A 21,539-nucleotide genomic window follows, 5' to 3' on the forward strand; every position below is an offset into this window, starting at 1 on the left:
TCCATTTTTTCAGCCTTCTGTTATTTAAGTTGATATACTCCTTCAATGTCTTGTTTATTTTAGTCAGCTCTGAGCACACTTGATTTAGTATTATTTCCTCCAGATTATTGGAAGCCATGCCATGCACTAAAGCTGGAGCTTGCACTTTTTTTTTTTTAATGGCTGCATGATTCTTCCTAGTCAGTGTTTTCTTTTCACCTTCCTAGTTGATTTTCTTTCAGTCTCTCTAAGTTTTTCTCTTTGAAGACATCCAGGCAGTAAGCTTGCTAGTCAGTAACTGAATGTACTAAAACTTGTAGAATTTCTGGCCCTTATTTCAGTTTTTTCCACACTGCTAGAGCTGAAATGAAGTTGTTGACCAGTGCACATGCCATCTTGGAAGTCCAGTTTTTGCACACTATTGAGCAAGAGGATTATACTGGGCATCAACTACTTATTAACTCTAATTAGAAAGTGAAAAGGCACACAGTCCAGCTTTCTTAATAATCCACAGTCTTATAAAAAAGCTAGTATATATCCCCATTCATTTTATACATGCCACATTCTGCCAGTAAGTCTGTACTCCCTTATTATATTTCTGACCTGTCCTACATTCTTTCTGATACATCTGCATATTCCCATTCTTATCTCCCTTCCAGTTTCTAGTAGTTCTCATTTTTTCACTCCAAAGGCTAGTACTGTTACCAACACCATTTCCTTCCAGTCCGGCCCTGTATCTCCCCTCCTCTTCAGTACTTCACAAAACATTACAATGTATCATCTGCCCACTTGTTAAATATTCTTTCCCTCTCTTCCTGAGCTAGATTTTATAGGTTTTGGCTCACACACACTCCCAAAACATGTGTCTTATACCTCACCCCTCCTTGTCATCTCTTCAACAACATCCAACTTTCTTTCTTCCCTCTATGATCAGCCTTTTGAGTTAGGAAATGTGTGTAATATTTGCATCTATTGATCTCAAATGTGTTACGTCTTTTGGTCCTACATCTTTCTGAAATATCTCAATATTCTTCCTCATTTATTATCATACCCATCTATCTCTTTCATTTTATATGCAGTGCCTAGAGAGCAATGTTACTTTACTTTTCTGTTGTATCCATATATATCATCTCCCTTTCCATTCTGGGCCCATGGTGCCACGTTAACCTCCTGTTATGTTTCTTCACATTTTACACCATTCACTCCATTTGTCATTTCCTAACATGCTAATAGCTCTTACGCTCTTCTTCCAGTCCCCACTGTATTTCTATCAGCCTCCAAAAGGATCTGAACGTCAGCATATACTAACCTGCATGTCTGACACATTTGTTCTCCTTGTGATTGGTCCCTTCCCTCCATTTTTTCCTGATTCTCTAGCCTGCCTAAACTGTTCTACCCCCAGTTCTCTCCCTTTTGTTGCCTTCTTCACCCAACATTTCACCCTTACTCCTTTTCTTTGTAGTCATTCTCTTTTTCCATTGCTGATTTTATTTTTTGACTTTACTAAGGTTACCACCACTCAATATATTCTCCATTTCTACCATGTCTTTTAACAAATGCTATTTCAAGCTACACCTCTGTCTCTCCCACATCATTCAATTCCTCTTTCTTCTGCTTGATGATTTCTTTTGACTGTACTGTCTCACCCTGCTCCATTCCAGCTTTAATATAAATTATTTCAACTTTCATTTTTTCTTCATATTAAAACTAAAAAGAAAATGCATTCAAATTAGCCCTGTGTTACTGAAAGTGACAATTCATTGCATACTTTAAAAGGAGTCTGTGTACTTATTAACTTCATTTTCCATTTAGAAATGCAAGGTTTACACATCTTTCTAATGACCCAGTCATATATTTACACTGCAAACCAGACCTATAGATACTCAGTTTCACACCCCTGCATGTGCAGAAAGAAAAGAAAAAAAAAAAAAAAAAGAAAAAGAACAACCTTTTAATAATCATTGAAAAATAAGACTTCATTGTTAATAACAATGCAGTGTTTGTAATGGTATATTTTTCATTTTTATCTCTGTACATCTTTGCCATTTATCATAGCCTTTAGTTATCACTCTTTATCTTTTTTTGTTTGTAAACTTTTGGTGCCCTGCTGCCTGCCTGACATCAGATTACTGCAATTTATTGGCCCATTTGATCCTCTTAGAGTGTGAGCCATTTCTAGTACATTTATTCACTATTAGACAAGGGATGATCTCTGGTCCATCATTCTGATAGCCATTAGGGCATTTTATTGGGTCTATATTAGATCAATGAACGCTGATTGATTGACCTTATGTAAGCGAAAGCTTACAATCTCGAACTGTCAGATCAGCAATTTTTTTCCTAGGGAAAAAAAATCGCTGATCTAAAACACATACACACAGCACAAGCACACCAAAAATACAGAAATCCACACACATACACCTAAAATCTGACACCTAACCCTACACTAAACTATGCACACACCACTAACTATCCACTTGCCTTAACCCAAACCCTAACCCTAAGGTCCGTCAGTATTGCACACTCACCTCACCCGCTCCCTAACCATAACTCACCTAAACCCACCCTAACCCTCACGTCCACACAATCACACACATATCTAACCTGTGCCCTAACCCTAATTCACCTAACCCACCCTAACACTCACATCCACACAATCGTACACTTACCTGAATCTGACCCGTAACTTTCCACCACAGCACTGAAAATACTGAAGCAACAGAAACGGACAACCAAAGTCTTTCCTTAGGAAAAAAATTGGCTTTCTGTTGCTTCGATATTTTGAACATTTGCTTAAATAAGTTAGATCAATCAGCATTAGCTTGTTTAAGCGTTAGCTGATCTAATATAGACCCCATTTTATTAATGCATCCTAAACTCATCCTGCTGAGGTGCCTTTGGCTCTATATCACTGTGGAGGGACTGCCTGTACATCGGATATGGAAATATGCCTGTACCCTTACATACCTCAGGGAGGGCTACTGTACTGGGTTGGGAAGACCCACCAGACCCAACCACACCCCCCAACTGTGCTCAACACAGTAGCCTATGCCAAACCCCTAGAATGCCATGAAACTGCAAGATGAAGAGCAACCACAACCTTTCCTCCCTCCTGGCTGAGCGTACCAACATAAGTCATTCATCTTGACAACTGCTCCCTAGCTTATCCAGCTTCCTGACCTGCTAATCAGCCTTGTGACATCTGGGTCGCCATCAGGTGATTATCTCTGGATGTCACAGAGTCAGGGTAATGCTCTCTTTTTTGACTGCTCATCTCCCATACTGGGACATTAATCACTGTTCTTATTCCCCATTGAATTTGAATGTCTCACTCTGGGCCAGTAATCAAGGTGCCTGAATCCTAACCACTGACACTAGAAAGGGACATTCACTTGGAATACAAATGAATACACTCAGTATTTCCAGATGCAGACCTCTCTGCATCAAGTACAATTTCCATTAAGAGTACACAGGGAACACAGTCAACCTGGGGTCTGGATTTCTTTATATCTGTCTCCCTCAGGGCCCCAGTAAGGCTCCCCACTAGCACAGCTATAGGGTTAAGTCCTCAGCCCAGTGTCCAAGCCAGTTCCTCCAGCAACCTCTCTGTGAAATCAGTGCTGCATGTCCCTGCTCCAAGTAGCTGACACACACACGCACGCACACACACACACACACACACACACACACACACACACACACACTCACTCACTCACTGTGAGATTTGATTTTCATATACACACACATACACACATTCACACACACACCCCTGGGAAAGGCTGGCACAGATTTACCTGTTGTGCTCCCTTCTACTCAGACTATAAGGTAGTTATCATTGCCACCAGATACTACAAAGCCAGCTACCTAAGGCTCTTGCAAGAGTACCCAGTTAGGGTCTATATCAGAAGATCGAAGTTTCATAATTTTGAATCTGATATGGTCGACAGCATATGATTGAAGTCTTGAAACTTCTAATGTTTTAACGGAGATCTCCGTACAGTACTGAAAGGGAAGGTTTCCCTTTTCTGCACTGTAGTGCGATCTCAGAGTTGGTATATTTAAGTAGTGGGGGTGCATTGCATGGGGGCTTGCCCTCCTGCTTACATCATTTAAATGGTTTGTTTGTGTAGGTTGTTGTATTTTATTACATTTTCAATGTTTCAAACTTTGATCATATGGTGTCGACCATATCAGATTTGAAGTTTTGAAATTTTGATATTGTAATATAGATTCACCAAATTATACTTAGTGAAATAAATATTAATACAAATGATAACACTGACAAATAGCCAGGCTTCAGGAGTGGCCATAATGTCACCAACAGATATAAATACCCTCAAAGGTTATGATATTCTCTAAAGGACCAGTCACAACGAAAAGCTTAAATATATTTAATAATAAATAATGAAAGATCATGAAAATATAAAATATCTATTTACAGTAAACACCAGAGTTTCAGCATAGGAAATATTAAAAATCACACAGCTGGAAAGACTCACACAGTTACAGAAAAACAATACTTAACTATTCTCACTATATTTTCTTGACTCATCTAGAAAATTACTGTTTCTATTTACTTAATAGAGCAAGGCAAGATGAAGTAGGTGAGGAATCCTTCTATGTCAGATTCCAAGAAAAAGACTGCCCTGAAATTTCAGTCTCACATGATATTAAGCATTATTTTAGTAATGGATTCCAGAATGACATCACATACATCTGGTCATCTGAATTCTGGTTCCCATGCAGCCCCTATTGATAGAAACCACCAAGATTTACACCTATGTGTCAACACACACACACACACACACACACACACACACACACACACACACACACACACACACACACACACACACACACAGACACACACACATACACACACACACACACAAATGCACAAACACATACACAGCCTTGCTAAGATCTGCTGCAAAGCCTGGAAGTCATAAAAGCATAAAACACCTCCATTCTTCCTACAGAAGCTAATAAACCATACTTCTTACAAACATTGCATCTCTGGCTTCATTCAAAACAATGAGATAGCATCCTTATGGCCTAGGCCCAGTAATTTAATTTCTTACTATTTCTCAAAGTTAGCTGGAGCTGAGCTTAACCTCTTCTCTTCCAGTATCCTCTGTTAAAACATATAGATTTAAACAATTACAATACAGTACAGGCTGATATACATGTATATTTATTTTCTGTCCATCAGGGCACTCTGTTTATACATTTTTTAACACAAGCAACTTTACAAGTACATTTTTAAACACAAGCACCTGTACAAATCAGTTTGATATACAAATGACATATTTCTTTACAAAATTCCAGCTATCTGTGTTTGCATATGTTATGTATCCACTGCCCTACTTCTGCTGGCCTAGCTGTCAGTACCACACATTGTTACAGCCCCTCCCTCTTTTGTAGGCATCTCCTGATGACATTCCCATTACTGTCATTCTCTCTGGTAAGGGAATAGTTGTAACCTTTTACAGTCCTTGATAAACCAACTTTTATTACTACAGATTAAAAGGAAGAGTACATCCTTGCTGTGTACTTACACCTTTCTTTTCCATCTGATAATACCTTTGTTAATTACACAAACTCCACTCCACACACCTTCAGATAGAAACAACTCTGATCCAAAACAATACCAAAACAGCAAAATCTTCAGAAAACAGGAATCGAAAAACAGGAACCAAAGTCAAATCCAAAAGCAAACTCTTTATTCTCTAGCGCCTCGGTGTAACCACCTTTCAAGAGTATACATTCTCACTGAAAGAATGGATATATATATATATATATATATATATATATATACACTCATAACAATTAATTAAGCAATTAATTAAACAATTATGTTCAAAAAAGTTTTAAAGCAGACACCTCCAGTTTATTTCATTATTCAGTCCACAGGGTGTCATTGTATTGTATTTCAAAATAAAAATACTTTCCTTATATTGTAAGTTATATTTCAAAGCATTTTCATCATTACAAAAACATTTCACACTTTCTAAAACTGTTCCTTTTAAAAATGAAGCATCACTATTATGATAAACACTAAAATGTGTGGCAATAAATTTATTTTCCCTTTTATGTCTTATGTCTCTAATGTGCTCACCTAACCTAATACGAAACTCTCTTTTAGTTTCACCTATATAATATAATCCACAGGGACAGTGTAAAGCATACACAACTCCCTTACTTCTGCAGGTAAAACTATCTCTTACTGTGAACCTAATGTTGTTAATATAATTAAATGTTCTAACTATATTCCTACAAACACTGCATCTACTGCAACATCTTGTACCAAATTCACTTAGTGGTCTTGGTAAACAAAATTTTGGCATTACAAATTTACCATGTACCACCATATCTTTCAAATTTTTTCCCCTTTTATAGGAGAATAAAGGTTTTTGTGGCAAAATGTGCATCAACACCTTATCTTTCACTAAAAATTTCCAAAAATGTTCCACTACATCCTTTATGTCTCCACTTTTTACATTATATGTAGAGACAAAATAAATATCCTTACAAGTTTTATCACTGGTTGCCAGATGATATTTCTTATAATGGTGATATTCACCCTTATTACATTTATTCCTTACCATATTATTCTCCTTTTTAACCTTCATAAGGGCATTTTCTAAAATATTCACGCTGTACCCTCTTTTCAAAAACATATTATATGTGATATCCCATTCCCTTTGTAGATTTTCTTGTGCGTTACACAATCTAGATACCCTTGCCAATTCCCCATAAGGGAGGGCTTCCAAAGTATGTACAGGATGGCAACTAGATGCATGAAGGTATTGATTACCATCTATAAACTTCCTATGTATATTTGATACAATTTTACCATGTTCTGTACCCTCAAAAACAAGATCCAAGAATATTACTTTGTTTCCCTTCTGTATTCCATCAAATTCTAACCCAAATGGGTTACCATGTAAGTCTGTCAAAAATTCATTAACTGAATCAAAACCACCATCACAAATAAAAATCAAATCATTTATGTAACGAAAATAAAATAACACATTACATTTCATAAAATTTAACTCAAATAGAAATTTCCTTTCAAAAAAATTCATAAACAAATTGGCATACATGGGGGCAAAAGTTGCCCCCATTGCTGTACCTTGTTTCTGCCGATACAAAACATCATTAAAAATAAAATAATTATTCTTTAAACAGAAATCCAACAAATCTACTATGAAATCAACAGAAGGGTTGTCTTTTAAAGAAGATCTCACTGCATTGAGGCCATCATCATGTCTAATAGAGGTATATAGACTTTTAACATCCATAACCAACCAATACATTTTGTTGTTCCAAGAAATATAGGATATTTTGTTTAAAAAATCCATACTATCTTTGATGTAAACTGGAGATTTAACTACATATGGTAAAAATATTCTATGTAAAATCAAACCAGTGTTATGTAGGAAATAGTTGCAGGCTGAAATAATGGGTCGACCTGGGGGGTTATGTAAGTTCTTATGTATTTTTGGTAAACAAAAGAATACAGCTAGGTCCTTTCTATCATTGTCTAACCTATTCCTCACATCCTTCTCTGTAAAAAAACCCAACCTGACTCCCCTGTCCAACATGTGTTTAAATTTTGTAACAGCCTTTTGATAATGAATCATATTACTTCTTTCATATGTTGTTTCATCCTGCAAATGATTCATACACATCTCAAAATATTGCACAACACTCATTATAACAATTTTGTTTCCCTTATCGGAAGGTTTGATAATAATATCCTTCCTGTCACATAATTCTTTTAAAGCACTCCATTCTTTATAAGTTAAGTTATATAAACTATTACATCTATTTAATTTCATATTTCTACATATATTCTCACATTCAAATTTAATCATAGAGCCATAATGAATAGCTCGGTTACACCGAGGCGCTGGAGAATAAAAGTTTGCTTTTGGATTTGACTTTGGTTCCTGTTTTTCGATTCCTGACTTCTGAAGATTTTGCTGTTTTGGTATTGTTTTGGATCCGAGTTGTTTCTATCTGATAATACCTTTGTGTCTACAGATGTCAGGGAGCATGTTACCTTGACTGCACATTTAGGATACATCTTATCCTCTATGTTGTCAGGTATACAGTATTTGCTTTCACATTCTATCCATCATTTGCTTTTAAAGTTCTCATTTCATCCAGTACATGTAGTGTTATGAATTTACCAAAATAATAATTTGTGATCTTCAGCATAATAAACAACCTTTTGTTTATTTCCTATTTTCCTTCCCCTTACTATACTAACATAACGCATGTTTATTCCTTTACATATTATTCTCTCTTGTTGAAATCTGCTGGTAGCATAAGTTAATAATATATATTATCCCTTGCTTCCTGCCTCTTTATATAAGTTTCATAGCTAGTACATTTTATCGGTATTTGACTCATTCATCTAACCGGTCTCCACTGTTACCCCTCTGTATACTGCTACCCTTTTCAGCTTCTCCTCTATTCCATAATTGACCACACTGTCTTCTATCCACCAACCCTTTATTTTTCATCTGTCTGTCTGTCCTCTACTTAGTTCTGTCTTATTGTGTGTTCTTACATCTCTTTCTTTTCTCTGCATTTCCTCTCCCTCTGTCTTTTAGTCCTGTTTTCCTCCTGCTCTGTCTTACTGGAGTTCTTCCCATCTTAAAAAAAATGTTTGCCCTGTTTGATGAAACAATATGCTCTATATCCAGTAATCTTTCCAATACCTTTTTCCCACAAACACTTATTGGAAATGAGCTCCATTTATCCCTGGAGTCAAAGTCACTGTTTAAACTCTGTTACTATACCATACGCATTTAATATCTGGACCACTGATTATAGGCTTGTTGCGACTACATCCTATCTTATTTTTAATGTCTTTTTTTGTCTTGTATTTAGAGTTTCTCTGATTTCATTTCTTCTCACAGTCAAATGACTTTATCTCTCCCGATAACCATTTATCCCTTTCATCCTCTGCTCTCGTCTCGTCTCATATCTTGATTTGATACCATTATCTCTTACAGGTTCATAGGTTTTTAGGTAAACACTAGGCCAGCTGCCTTTGTAGGCCATTTTAAGCCTAGCCAGTTTCATTTTTGTGCTCAGAATAACCGATCCCATTTGGTTATAGAGTGACCTTAGCCATCCCATGGTCAATAATTAAATATCACCTCTAATAAGAATTTCTGGGATCATACCATAGATAATTTGAGGGGACCCTTGCATAGGACAAAGCATTTATGAGCTGCCCCTGTCTATTAGTAGTGCAGGGAGCAGTCTTGGGGTAAATTTTCTATTTCCCATGCATAAATCCAATTTGCACTTGAATATCAACAGGGATGAACTTTGTTTTAAGTGAATAGGAAGTCTATTCCACAGCAGTGGTATCCTCTGTGAGATATTCCTCTCCCTCCAAACCACTCCATTCTGTTGATGTTGCAGAAGAGGTTTAGATCCCTGTACTGAGTATTTCTAATGCCATTTGACTTTCTGATGTACAGCAAATCTATCAGTAATGGGTCAGAGGATGTGATGTATGCCAGACACATGTCACATTTCAGCAGTCTGTAGGACTTGTTGTTTAGGCCATGTATCTTTTTAGTAAGGTATATCTGTGGGCATTCCAGTTGCATGTATGTGGACACACACATGCCAAAGGGGCCATTACATTCAATGATTAGCCTAATGAGGGCCGAGTAAAGGGGGGCAATTACATCCCTAGCCTGCACAGACTTTGTTTATAAGCTGTGCAATATAGAAGGACTTTCTTACAAAAATAGACACATAGGTTCGTAGGTTCATACTAGGCTATCTGCCCTAGGGCATTTATAATCCTAGCCAGAGTGTGTTTGGCTTTCGCCACCTATTTTAAATTAATTTTGCTATGCCCTTTTTCGAGGTTAGTATACTGTGCCTCTGTCTAACAGTGACACAGAAGTGATACCCGGAGTAAACCTACAATCTCCCATCCACACATCAAGATTCCTCTTGAAGACAGTCAATGAGGGACTCTGCCTAACCTGGATTGGGATTTTATTCCAGAGTGAAGGGAGCCTCTGGGTTATGAATCTGTCCCTCCAGCATGTCCTATTTATTTCAGTGCTGAGGTTCAAGTCTCGGCGCATAGCTCGATGGGATTTGGATTTTCTGAGGTGCAGCATGTCCATTAATTCTGGGTTGGACATGGCTTTATACGTCAGGCACAGATCGCCTCTGAGCAGGTGGTATGCCACTGAGTAGAGCTGGAGTTTCTTTAACCGGGCAGCATATGGCATCTGTTTGAGCCCTTTGATCCTCTTGGTGAGGTATGTTTGGGGTCTTTCCAGTTTTGCTGCAGGTGTCTGGTAAGGTACATCCCAAAAGGGGCATTGTACTCAATTATGGGCCTGATGAGGGATGAGTAAAGAGGCACGATGACCTCCCCTGATCTAGATGTGAATCCCTTCATGATTAGGTGAGCTATATAAAATGTTTTTCTAACCACTTTGGCCATGTGGTTGTCAAATGAGAGATTGCTATCAACTTGGGTCCACAGGTCCCTAATTACTTCTTCTGTACTTAATGGATTACCACCTATGTGGTAATTTGTGGGCACTTTGTTTTTGCCAAAGGGGATGACTATACATGTTTTGGCATTTATCTTGAGGCCATGGCTCTGGCACCAGTTGTCTGTTTCTATGAGGCCCTTTTGGAGGATGCTTGTGTCGGCTGGAGAGTCGATTATGGCGCCCAGTTTGCAGTCATCTGCGAACTTGGTCAGCCACAGTCCTTCCGTGTTGGCCTGTACCTCCGAGAAATATATACCGAACAAGAGAGGTCCCAGGACTGAGCCTTGTGGGATGCCACTTGTAACTGGTTTGGAGTCTGACATAGCTCCAGCAATTCTAACCATGTGGGTTCTGTCCTTGAGCCAGTTTGCAACCCATCTAGTGACATAGGGGTTTATATTTAAGCTGGTGAGCTTATATATAATGCCCGAGTGGGGTATTGTATCGAAGGCTTTTGCGAGATCCAGGTAGGCTGTGTGGACCACCTTCCCCTCGTCAATGGTCTTGGTGACTGTTTCAAAGAAATTGACCAGGTTTAAGAGGCAGGATCTGCCCTTAACAAAGCTGAACTGGGTAGGATCCAGTGTCTGTAGGTCCCCAATATCTTTATTTATGAGGTCCATGATGATCCTTTCCATAGCTTTGCAGACCAAGTTAGTCAAGCTTATGGGGCAATAGTTTCCAGGATCTGTTGAGGCACCACCTTTGTGGAGAGGGACCACTGTTGCTGTACGCCACTCTTTGGGTACATATCCTGTAGTAAGGCTGAGATTGAACAGTAGTTTTATGTTTGGGTTTAGCTCTTCTTGGAGTTCATGTAGGACGTGCCCGGGACACCGTCTGGTCCCATTGATGCTGTGTTTTTTGCTTTGGAGAGGGCAGCTGTTACCTGAGCATCTGAGATGTCAGGGGGGCAGCACTCTGCTGGGATAGATATTTGCCCTTTTGGTGGGGGGGGGAGTTTGCGCTGAACCTGTCAGCTAGGATGTTGGCAATGTCTGTGGGTTCGGTGTATTTTTTGTCATTTTGGACTAATTCTGAGCATATTTGGGAATTCCCACCCAGGTTCCTAACATAACTAAAGAAAGCCTTGTGATTATCCTTAGTGTCCTGTGCAATTTTTCTCTCGAAGCTGGCCTTAGACGATTTTATGAGTGCCCGTAGTTTTTTGCTAATACTGATCAGAGATGCCTTCCCTTTTTGGGATTTTTCTCTATCATGTAGTAGCTTCCTCCTTCTATTGTATAGTTTGTTTATGGCTGGGGTCCACCAGACAGGACATCTGCCTTTGGAGGATTGGGTCTTGGTTTTATTTGGGATTGCATGATCCATGCATTCGTGAAGGTTTTCATAGAATGCGCTTATAAAGGATTCTGCGGTCTGGGCCGTATTTTCCACAGGCCCGGGGGCTTTGAAGGATTCCACCTCAGTTTTGAGGAGTGTGAAATTTGCTTTAGAGAAGTTTTTCACTGTGGTTTTCTGGGCAGGGGGTGGGGTCGGGATGTGAATATCCAGTGAGATTAGTTTATGGTCTGATCTTACCAGTGAGGGATACACTTCTGGTCTGGAGCATAGAGTCCCCATGTTGGTGATGATCAGGTCCAGTATGTTTTCCCCTCTTGTGGGAGTGGTAACAAGTTGTTCCATAGCATTTGAGTTTATAAATTCTAGGAACCTTTGGGCTATGGCGTTGGAGCTAGAGTAATGCTCCCAGTCTATGTTTGGGTAGTTGAAGTCACCCAATATAATGGTGTTTGGAGAGACCTTCATATTTTCCAGTGTTCTCAGGAAGGCTGAGTGGGGTTCCTGGGTTTGGGAGGGTGGTCTGTAGCAGGCTATAAACTGGAAGGCAGTTTTACCCACTGTTAGATGCACATGGATAGTCTCTGATGCTTCGTGCTGTGCCACCAACCCGGAGGTGTGGGTATCTTTGATGAATATTGATACTCCCCCTCCTTTTGTGGTTCGGTCCAAGTTTTGGGGCCGAAAAGCGTGGTATGAGGTATAACCTGGTAGTGCTGGGGTGCTCTCAGGAGCCTTGAACCAGGTTTCTGTTACTGCACAGATATCGATGTTCTCCATGCTAAGGAGAGTTTCGAGTGCGTGCATCTTGAGGTTTAGACTTCTGGCGTTGAGTAGCATTACTCTTAGTTTCTTATCCCTTGTGATACCTATGGAGGTGGGTTTGTCTTTTGAGCCTTGCCTAAAAAAGGCACTATGGGGGTAGAAAGAGCCTTTGCCAATATCCGAAAGCCCAGGGGTGACAGGTGCAAGCCATCCCTAGCGAAGCATCGTGGCTTGTCGAGCATGTCATCCCAGGCTGACAGGCATTGGATCCCCTTTGACTGACACCAATACTTAAGCCAATTGTTGAAATTGATCATCTTGTCTTCATATTGTGGCATCATTCTTGGTGAGGGTAAGATGCTACTCAAGGTCAGGGTCATACCGTCCTGGGCTACATGCTCAGAGAGCTCCTCTATGTCTCTTTTCATGTAGTCTAGGGAGGTACGTCTCAGGTCATTCACACCAGCATGGACAATGACTGAGTCATATTTGTACTTGCCTTGGAGTGACCTGAGTACTTGTGTTATGTGGCGGATCCTAGCGCCCGACAGGCAGCTCACCGTGACCTTCTCCTTGTTCAGCCTGGTGAGCAGGACGTCAGTGTGCCTGACGATAGAGTCACCTATTACAAGTGTATCAGTTGTGTTGTTTAGCCTTAAGGGCTGTGACTGTTTGGCACACTGGCTTTGTGAGCTATGTGTTGCACGTGTTTTGTTTTGGGGTAGCGGTTACTTGGGTGTCTGCTTTGGAGGTCTCTGCGTCTTAGGCAGATTTTTATTTAGAGCCTCAGAGTATGTTTTTGTGTGTTTGGTTTGCTGTCGTGGTAGGTCTATGTGAGACTGGAATTGTAGTGACTGTGGTTTCCTTCTCCTCCTGACTGGTTACGCCAGTACTGAGTTGAGAGAGCTTAGCCACCAGTTTGGCTATATGGTTGCATCTCTCACATGTGTTGGAATTTGTTGGGAGGAGGAGAGGGTTGTCTGTGTACATGAGGCAGTTGTAACATTGCCTCAAGATTCCCAGATTCACCAGCTGGACCAGAGAGGAGATTGACAACTGACCTTTGGACATGCTAGAATAGTATTGGGAATTGCTTTATAATTGAAAAAAGGGCCAATGGGGAACAAGGTACTCAAGGGGAGTTTGTGAGGGTGTACTGCTCTTAATTTTTTAGTGCTGACTTAGTGAGCAAGTGCCAGGTAACTTAAATACAATGTGTTACAGGTAACTTAAATGCAAAAATGACAAACAGTAACTTTCTTTCAAGTGAAACAAGGAAATAAGTACAGTAAGCAATGCAGATATCACTAGGGATCCACAGAAGCGCTGAAAAGCCACGTTTTAGGTGGAATTAGCGTTTCAGGGAAATAAGCAAACAAACAACAAGCATACAAACAAAGCTAGATTCAGCAGGCCTGGATCTAGTCTATGCTACAGCAAACAAGGTGTACCAATTTCAGTAAGAAGCAGTTCAAATATGCAGGCACTATAAGCCTGTAACCAGAAATTCACAGTTCAGAAGGGCAGAGTCCAGCCTCTCCTCCCACAAGAGTGCAGACCATGAACCCTCTTAATGTAAAATAACTGGCCTGAAGCCCAAGTGCTTAAACCAGAACTAATACACTTTTAGAATAACAGACACTGAGTCCTCAATCAGCAGTTCCTAATTTAGAAGGATGTAAGCTACCTGTCCTGCCACCACAGTGCAGGCCACAAACCTTCCTAATGTAAAACAACTGGTCTGAAGACTAAGTGCTTAATCCAAAATACTTAGAATGATAGCTACACTTTAATCAAGTTGGCCAAATGTTAGGTTACTGTCCCTATAAGTTCACAAATCCCAAACAACTGAAGCAACTCTTAGGGCAGTATTGCAATGTAGTAATTCACTGGGGTAGATGACTTCTCAAAAGATAAAATAATGCATTGTTTGGCATTTAGTACCAGTTCATGATGTTGACACCAGTTATTTATTTGAGACAAACCTTCCTGCAGGATAGCTAAGTCATTTGCGGATTGAATGACTGCTCCTAGCTTGTAGTCATCTGCAAATTTCAACTGGGATCTTAGTTGAGCTCCTGCTTCATGCACCTTTTTCAACTTCTGTTTGAGTGTCATTCTGTTGCACTACTTTCTTGATGGTGCATTGATCACTTTCAAATGACTTGTCTTCTTATTGGCCAGGGAACTGGACAGGAAATAAAAGCTGACTGGCAGGTCTCCTACTTTGTTCCTCATACTCGTTTAAATAATCAGTTCTCAGTTTGCTCATTTCTTATTGGCCAGGGAATTGGCAGGAAATAAAAGCTGATTGGCAGGTCTCCTACTTTGTTCCTCATACTCATTTAAATTATCAGTTCTCAGTTTGCTCATTTCTGCCAGCCTACTGTATATAACCTCATGAACTAGAGATGTCTTAGAAGGACTTTTTGACCCTTTCAACAGAAACTCAGGCTGATTAGAAACAAGAGGCCTAGTTGTACTTGCATTTGTCTAAAAAACACCTTTAACAGCACCTGATACCATTTTCACCTGAAATTGTTTAAATGCTGAGGTAGTAGTAGGATACTGTCTCCAGCCGTGTTTAGTACTTTTCCTGTTTTTTATGTTTCCATAATTCATTCCTTTGTATGAAAGGTGCACATCTTACACAACAGTGTTATCTTAAAAAGTACCACTTATTCCTGGTGAATATATTCTCTGCTATACTTAATTTTCTAAGTTTGATTTTTTTTTGTGTCAATGCTGTTTCTAAATGCAGCTATAGTGTAAGAAATGCATTCACTCCTACGGGGGAAAAAGTCAGATAGTTGAGTAAACCATGTAGATCTGCATCTAGGACATTATCCACCCATCCCAGCCCTAGCTGCAATAGCTTAAAAATACCACAGTTATATTTTCCGCTCCTGATGACTTTCTCTTCTGTAGTATAATCCATGTTTCCTAAAGTTTGACAAGTTTTTTTTCTGTTTTAGTATATTTCCTGAATGTAGCTAGATTTTCTGAAGTACTTTAATTCCTACTGAAAAAAGTTCAAAGAGTTGAGAAGGTATGTAGATCTAGATGTCAGATCTGATTCCAGCTTTGCAAATACCATAGTTACAAAATGATAAAGAGCATTAGTGGGAATATAACATATTTAAACTGCTATTGGGTCTGACTGATCATTTAGCATAATGCTGCATTATTTTCCTATCACACTAATATTCTGCTCACATCAAAAGGTTCCAGAAGTGCTTTATGACAAAAATGGGGGGTAATCTTTATAAATACTGGAATGTAGAGTGAAGCAACAACACCTATGTTTTGTATCACATTAACAGATGATTTTTGTTTAGCTTATAGACCAATTAAAGATACTTTTGATTATGATCACTTTGTCTTATCATATGCTATTATTATGGGGGGGTTCAACATGTTTTTAAAATACCAAATAATAACAATAATAACATTAAGAAGACTGACAGATTTGTATCCCCATGGAGTCCTCTTGTTAAAAAGTCTCTCACTTAGTAATAAATGCAACATGGTTATAAATGTTTAAAACTCATTCAATGACTCTGTAGGGGATATAACATTGAAACGCAGGTTTACTGAATGCAAACTTATAAATGACCAGTTGGCCATACCATAATATTGTTAAGGGAACATATGGACTTAAGACGTTTTTAAATAATCATTTAGGAGTGTTGCTTCTAGTATGTTTTTGACTTAATATTTTCATTTCTCAATGAAGTAAAATTAGTGGTGTCTCGGTATAGTTAGATGGTGTATATATTTCCTCTGCGAACTATCAGTTACTAATTGCTCATTCCTTCTCTCATCTAGACAAAATCTACTTCCCATGCCTAGACAACGTGCCTCACAGTTAGATGTAATTTGTACTTGCCCTCTGCCTTCTAGTACTCCTAGGTTGACCTCATCTAACTACGGTCTAGTTAAGCAGTTGTTTTATGGATGGATGGGGTATGATAGTTGCTGGTGTGCAGACCTTTAAACACAATAATTTGTGGTTGGTTCTGTCATTGCAATTCATTTTCAGAAGCAAGTTAGCAATTTTCTCACTCCTGCATATGGGTTAGTCAGCTAAAACTGCATTTTTAGTAAACTTTCACTTTATTCCTAATTGCCTTTTGTTGACATGATTGGGTCTGTATTTTATCTTCTACAATGTAAGCATCTTTCTGCCCAACTGGCAAAACATGATGACAATGGCAGAAAACTCAGGCAATACTGAAAAGCTTTTGGAAGTAGCTTATTCCTGTGATGCATATGCAAATGTTTACCTAAATATTTTTAAATTTCTTACTGCATAAATCTAGGATACATTGTTGTTAAGAAATCTGTAAATTATATGGATGGGGAGATAATGAAGGTCATTGTCTTTGTGTTGTTCTTTAATGTTGCATAATCGTGAAAAGCTTCTGTGGTCACCCTAGCAACAACCATAGGTTTTCTGTCCATGTTGATACTTTATATACCATTTGCCCTTACAGCTGAAATTTCTGCTATTTGTCAGAAGAAGGTAAGACCCAGCCATTGTGTGTATGGGGGTGTCCAAATCATTCATGGTTTCATTGTGTGCTTTCCAACTTGTGTGCAGTACGTGTCAGCTCATCTCATTGCTATGTGGTTGATTTCAGCTCATCAGGATTCATACATCATAATATAATTTAGCATACAAGATTATGAAATGACAGTATTTGGCCAAGATTAAAGAATATACTGAGAAATGTAATAATGACTACTGATTATGTAAATAAGGGAATATACATCCAAAGATATGCTCAGTATATATATAACTCGGAGACAGAAAATAATGATTCAGTACTTAGTCTGATTCCCCAGGCAGTATACCTAAAACGCATTGTAACTCCTTTATACTTTTTTGTACAATGCTGTCAAATGGGCAGTGATAGTGGGATTTATGTATTCAATGACATTTTTAGTTGTGTATTCATTGGCAGTGAAGATCATTTGCTCATGGGATTTGCTTGTTTAGAAAAAAACTCATCACATATACCCTGATATTGCTATAAAATAAACATGAATTTGACTTCTTGCCGTTACGTTGCCTTGTATGCTGAATTCATTTAAAATCTGTGAATAAAATGTTGCTACCACGATACACAGATGAAACATATCATGTTTTTTGATGTATGTGTTTGATTAATAGTATATGTGATGGCAATAATCATGCATATTAATCCTGTCATGAAATGTATGTTACATTTTGGTTAAGAAGTACTACTTCACTTGTTTTAGTACAGTGTAGAAATGCTAGTTATACAAAGCATTAGGGACTGTTCTGTTTAATGTATAGCTAAGCCTCAAGTGAAATAAACACATTGATGACCTTATTAGTGTTAGATTAAGTGCACTGATTTAGCTTACTTGTAGCTCACATTTATACTCTACAACAGAACAGAGTCCTGTACCCCTGTCTTTGCACTTCTCTATAGGTTGGTGTGTGGCCAGGTTGTCTTAACTGTGAGTGTCTAAATGAAATGTCCTCTCATGTTCTTATGCTGCACATAGGAATTAAAGAAAGCCTCTCTGAAGGATGCAAGACAGTTTTTCCTAGGACTGATAACTGCAATCCCACTTACAAAGTCCAACTTACAAAAGTGCCATGTACTTTGAATGTGCCATAGCATAGTACATGTTACAACTTGTAAACAAGTAAAAAAGGGGGGCAGTGCGGAGACACTGTGCACCCTCATGAGCGGCTATGTATCCACATCCCCTGCTAATCAAATGGATTAACCTGAGAATGCACAGACATAGTAAAGGAAATACAGTTATGTAAAACCATTTGTCCCTTACTCTGTACTTGCACAATTTCAGAGAGCCACACTGCAGATGGCAAGCAAACAAAGAACAAACTCAGAGCTGATGAATGTGACAATCGATAACTGGGAATCACTCAGTGAGAGCTCACCAGTTAAGTCTTACAAGAAGGTGGGCTCTTCCCACTGTGAATGGTCAAAGTGTGAGCTGGTTATAATAATATGTCTTGCACATGGTTGGATATTCTTTTCCATTTCACTTTACTTTGATTAAGTTTTGTTTTTGTCATATTCCATCCTAATGAGAATAGATAATGTTTCATCTGTAGATGCTGGGTGGAGGTATACGGATAAAAGGTTAATGCTAGCCTGGTCATGTTAGAAATGAAAAGCATCATACTTTAAAAAAATAAATTAATGCATTCCACAGTTTTTGTATAAACAAAGGCACTGAGTCATAACTTATTACATTTTCTTAAATTTTTTTCAAGAAGTAATTAACATAGCTTTTTTATTTCATATTTATAAGTGTCCAAGTAGTGGCAGTCTTTATTTGAGTTGCTTGTAAATGCACTGCAAAACATTCTCTAGACAAATGTAAGTTAGAGTAACATAACAGTATGACAGAAATAACTGCAATGCAAAGTGTGCCTTTATTAATAAACAGCTGTCTGTATACTCCAGTGCAAAACTGACTTTTATAAAATCACAAATTCAAAAAAGTTTCGGAAATAATACTTATTTTAAAATAAAGAATGGATGATTGAATTAATAAATTAATAAGTATTATAAAAGACTACTATCTGCACATTGTAAAACATGCAATGGTTCTATAAGATGCTACCTGTTTAAGTGGAACAGCAGAAGATTTATAGTCGGTTGCTGTGATTTGCATAACAAATGTATAATTGTTTTGAAAAGGGAGTCATTGACTTTGCTAGCTGATCTTATTAAGAAAATGTAAAACTTTATATGTTCTTATATCATTATATGTTTTCTGCAGGTTACAGTATTATCCAGATATTTGACCAAAGTTAAATAATTTGTCTCTCTCTTTATCCTTTAATCTAGTTACCTATAATTGACTGTCTTCAGCTATGAATTCATCCAACAGCCTATTAGCATACATGTTGGAAAAGTACTTTTCTTTACGAAAATTCCATTCCACCCTTGACTAATCACAAATTGCATAAGAGTATTTTTTGGGAGAAATTTCTAGTCTTCTTAACTGACTTTGTACCTTAGTACTGTGACTGTCTTCATCTTCATGTATCACAGTTTGTAGTTTACTGATGTGTGATAATGTTTAACGAATGGTAGGCTAGCCCAACTTCACTTTTAATTTTGCCACACAAACCATTATTCAGTCATAATATATAAAATAAGGCACTGATGCACTGACACTGTTATATTACCTTAATTGATCGATCAACAAAAATCATGCACAGGTATCTAAACACTAAATAAAAGTAAGAGAAGAAGCCCAGAAGGAACAACCATTAACAAATCACTCAAGTAAAACTAAGCATAACCCTTTATAAAAATGTCATGATAGTAGTGATATTTTTCCTTATTAATTTTGCTGATTGGCATGATGTCACCTGTGATACAAAAAGGTCATGTTGTGTTCTGGAAATAAATATCATTGATGGTTTTTACAGGGGCATATACAATATTTTATTAATTTACGTTTGAGCTTTGAGCAGGAATGTCAGTATGTGATCATACATTTCAAATAATGTATCAGTTGTTTTTTCCCTTTCGGTTTCTCTCTGTGCCTCTAAATTGTATTGTTCAGGAAAGTATTTACTTTTGTTTAATTCCCACATAGAACTGTAGCTCACATGTGAGGAGAGCTGTTGTCACCTGCTTTTCAGCAGGTTGCTGTGGTCGTCATGGAAACAGACCAGTACGATACTGTAAAAGATGCCACTCGAATCACCACAGTAGTGAGGTTGGAGCAACAGCAGAGACTCACATTTATCAAACTTCTCCTCCTCCCATCAACACCAGAGAGTGCGGGGCAGAGGAACTTGTTTGTACTGTGGAAGCTGTGATCAGGTAAAAAGAAATCAGCAGAGCTTCATAGCTGTTTCCTTCATGATCATGTATGTAAACAAGTGGTACTGTTTATTATACTACATTTAACTTCCTTATATAGTCATGCTTAAGTTATATTATTTTTTGTTTTAGAGCATATGTAAAGAACTTAATAATACAAAAATGTACTAAATACTCCACTATGGCCCACTTATTTCAGGTATTACATAAAGAAAACATGCCTGTTGTAGAAGGAGATAATTGATGTGTTAGGAGAACACTAACTGACAGTGTTTGGGAAGGACTGTTATGGAGTAGATTGGTGGATGTTTTTAATTTCCTATAGTCTGATAGGTACTTACTAGACTACTGATCTGTGAGGATCTTAAGAAGCCAAGCCTTGCATTCCCATGGTCGTTTTTAGCCCTTATATGTCGCATACAAATAACTCAGAGATAGGCCAAACCAGGTTATGTTGGGACATTTACATGTTTCCCCTATCCACTAAGGACATGGGGAGTTAAACCAGGGGTGATTTTTGTGGTTACCCATCCCTTATAGGTTCATAGGTTCATAGTTTGGTACTAGGCTATCAGCCCTAGGGCCTATACAAGCCTAGCCATAACAATTCCCTGGCTATTTCTTCCCACATTATTTACTTTCCTGGACCCCTGTCTAGCAGGGCGACTGACGTGATCCCTGGGGTGAATTTCCTTTCTCCCATCCAATCGTCAAGGTTCGTCTTTAAGAGGTCCAAAGAGGCACTCTGCTTGACATGTATAGGCAATCTATTCCAGAGTCTGGGGAGTCTCTGGGTCAGGAACCTATCCCTCCAGCATGTTTTGTTTATTGTGATGACAAGGTTTAGATCCCTGGAGCGTGTAGCTCTGAGGGATTGGGATTTTAAGTGTAGCATGTCCAACAGCTCTGGGTTTGACATGGCCTTGTATGTTAAGCAGAGATCGCCTCTGAGTAGACGATATGCGACAGAGTATAGCTGGAGTTTTTTAAGGCGGTCAGCGTAGGGCATCTGCTTTAGGCCTGTGATTCTTTTAGTGAGGTATTTCTGAGGCCTTTCCAGTTGTTGCAGATGTCTTGAGAGGTACATACC

General features: G+C 38.5%; 1 protein-coding gene across 1 annotated transcript in view; it reads left to right on the forward strand.

Annotated features, from left to right (window-relative positions):
• UNC79 (unc-79 homolog, NALCN channel complex subunit) overlaps positions 1-21,539 on the forward strand; it is a 1,772,232-nt gene that overhangs the window by 377,147 nt on the left and 1,373,546 nt on the right. The window contains exons 10-11 of the mRNA XM_044074575.1: positions 17,096-17,124; positions 20,220-20,449. Of these exons, the coding sequence (XP_043930510.1) occupies positions 17,096-17,124; positions 20,220-20,449 (259 nt within the window). The remainder of the gene's footprint in view (positions 1-17,095; positions 17,125-20,219; positions 20,450-21,539) is intronic.

This window comes from Protopterus annectens, chromosome 6.part0 (assembly GCF_019279795.1).
Source record: "Protopterus annectens isolate FY-2018-M chromosome 6.part0, PAN1.0, whole genome shotgun sequence".
NCBI classification, from domain to species: Eukaryota; Metazoa; Chordata; order Ceratodontiformes; family Protopteridae; genus Protopterus; species Protopterus annectens.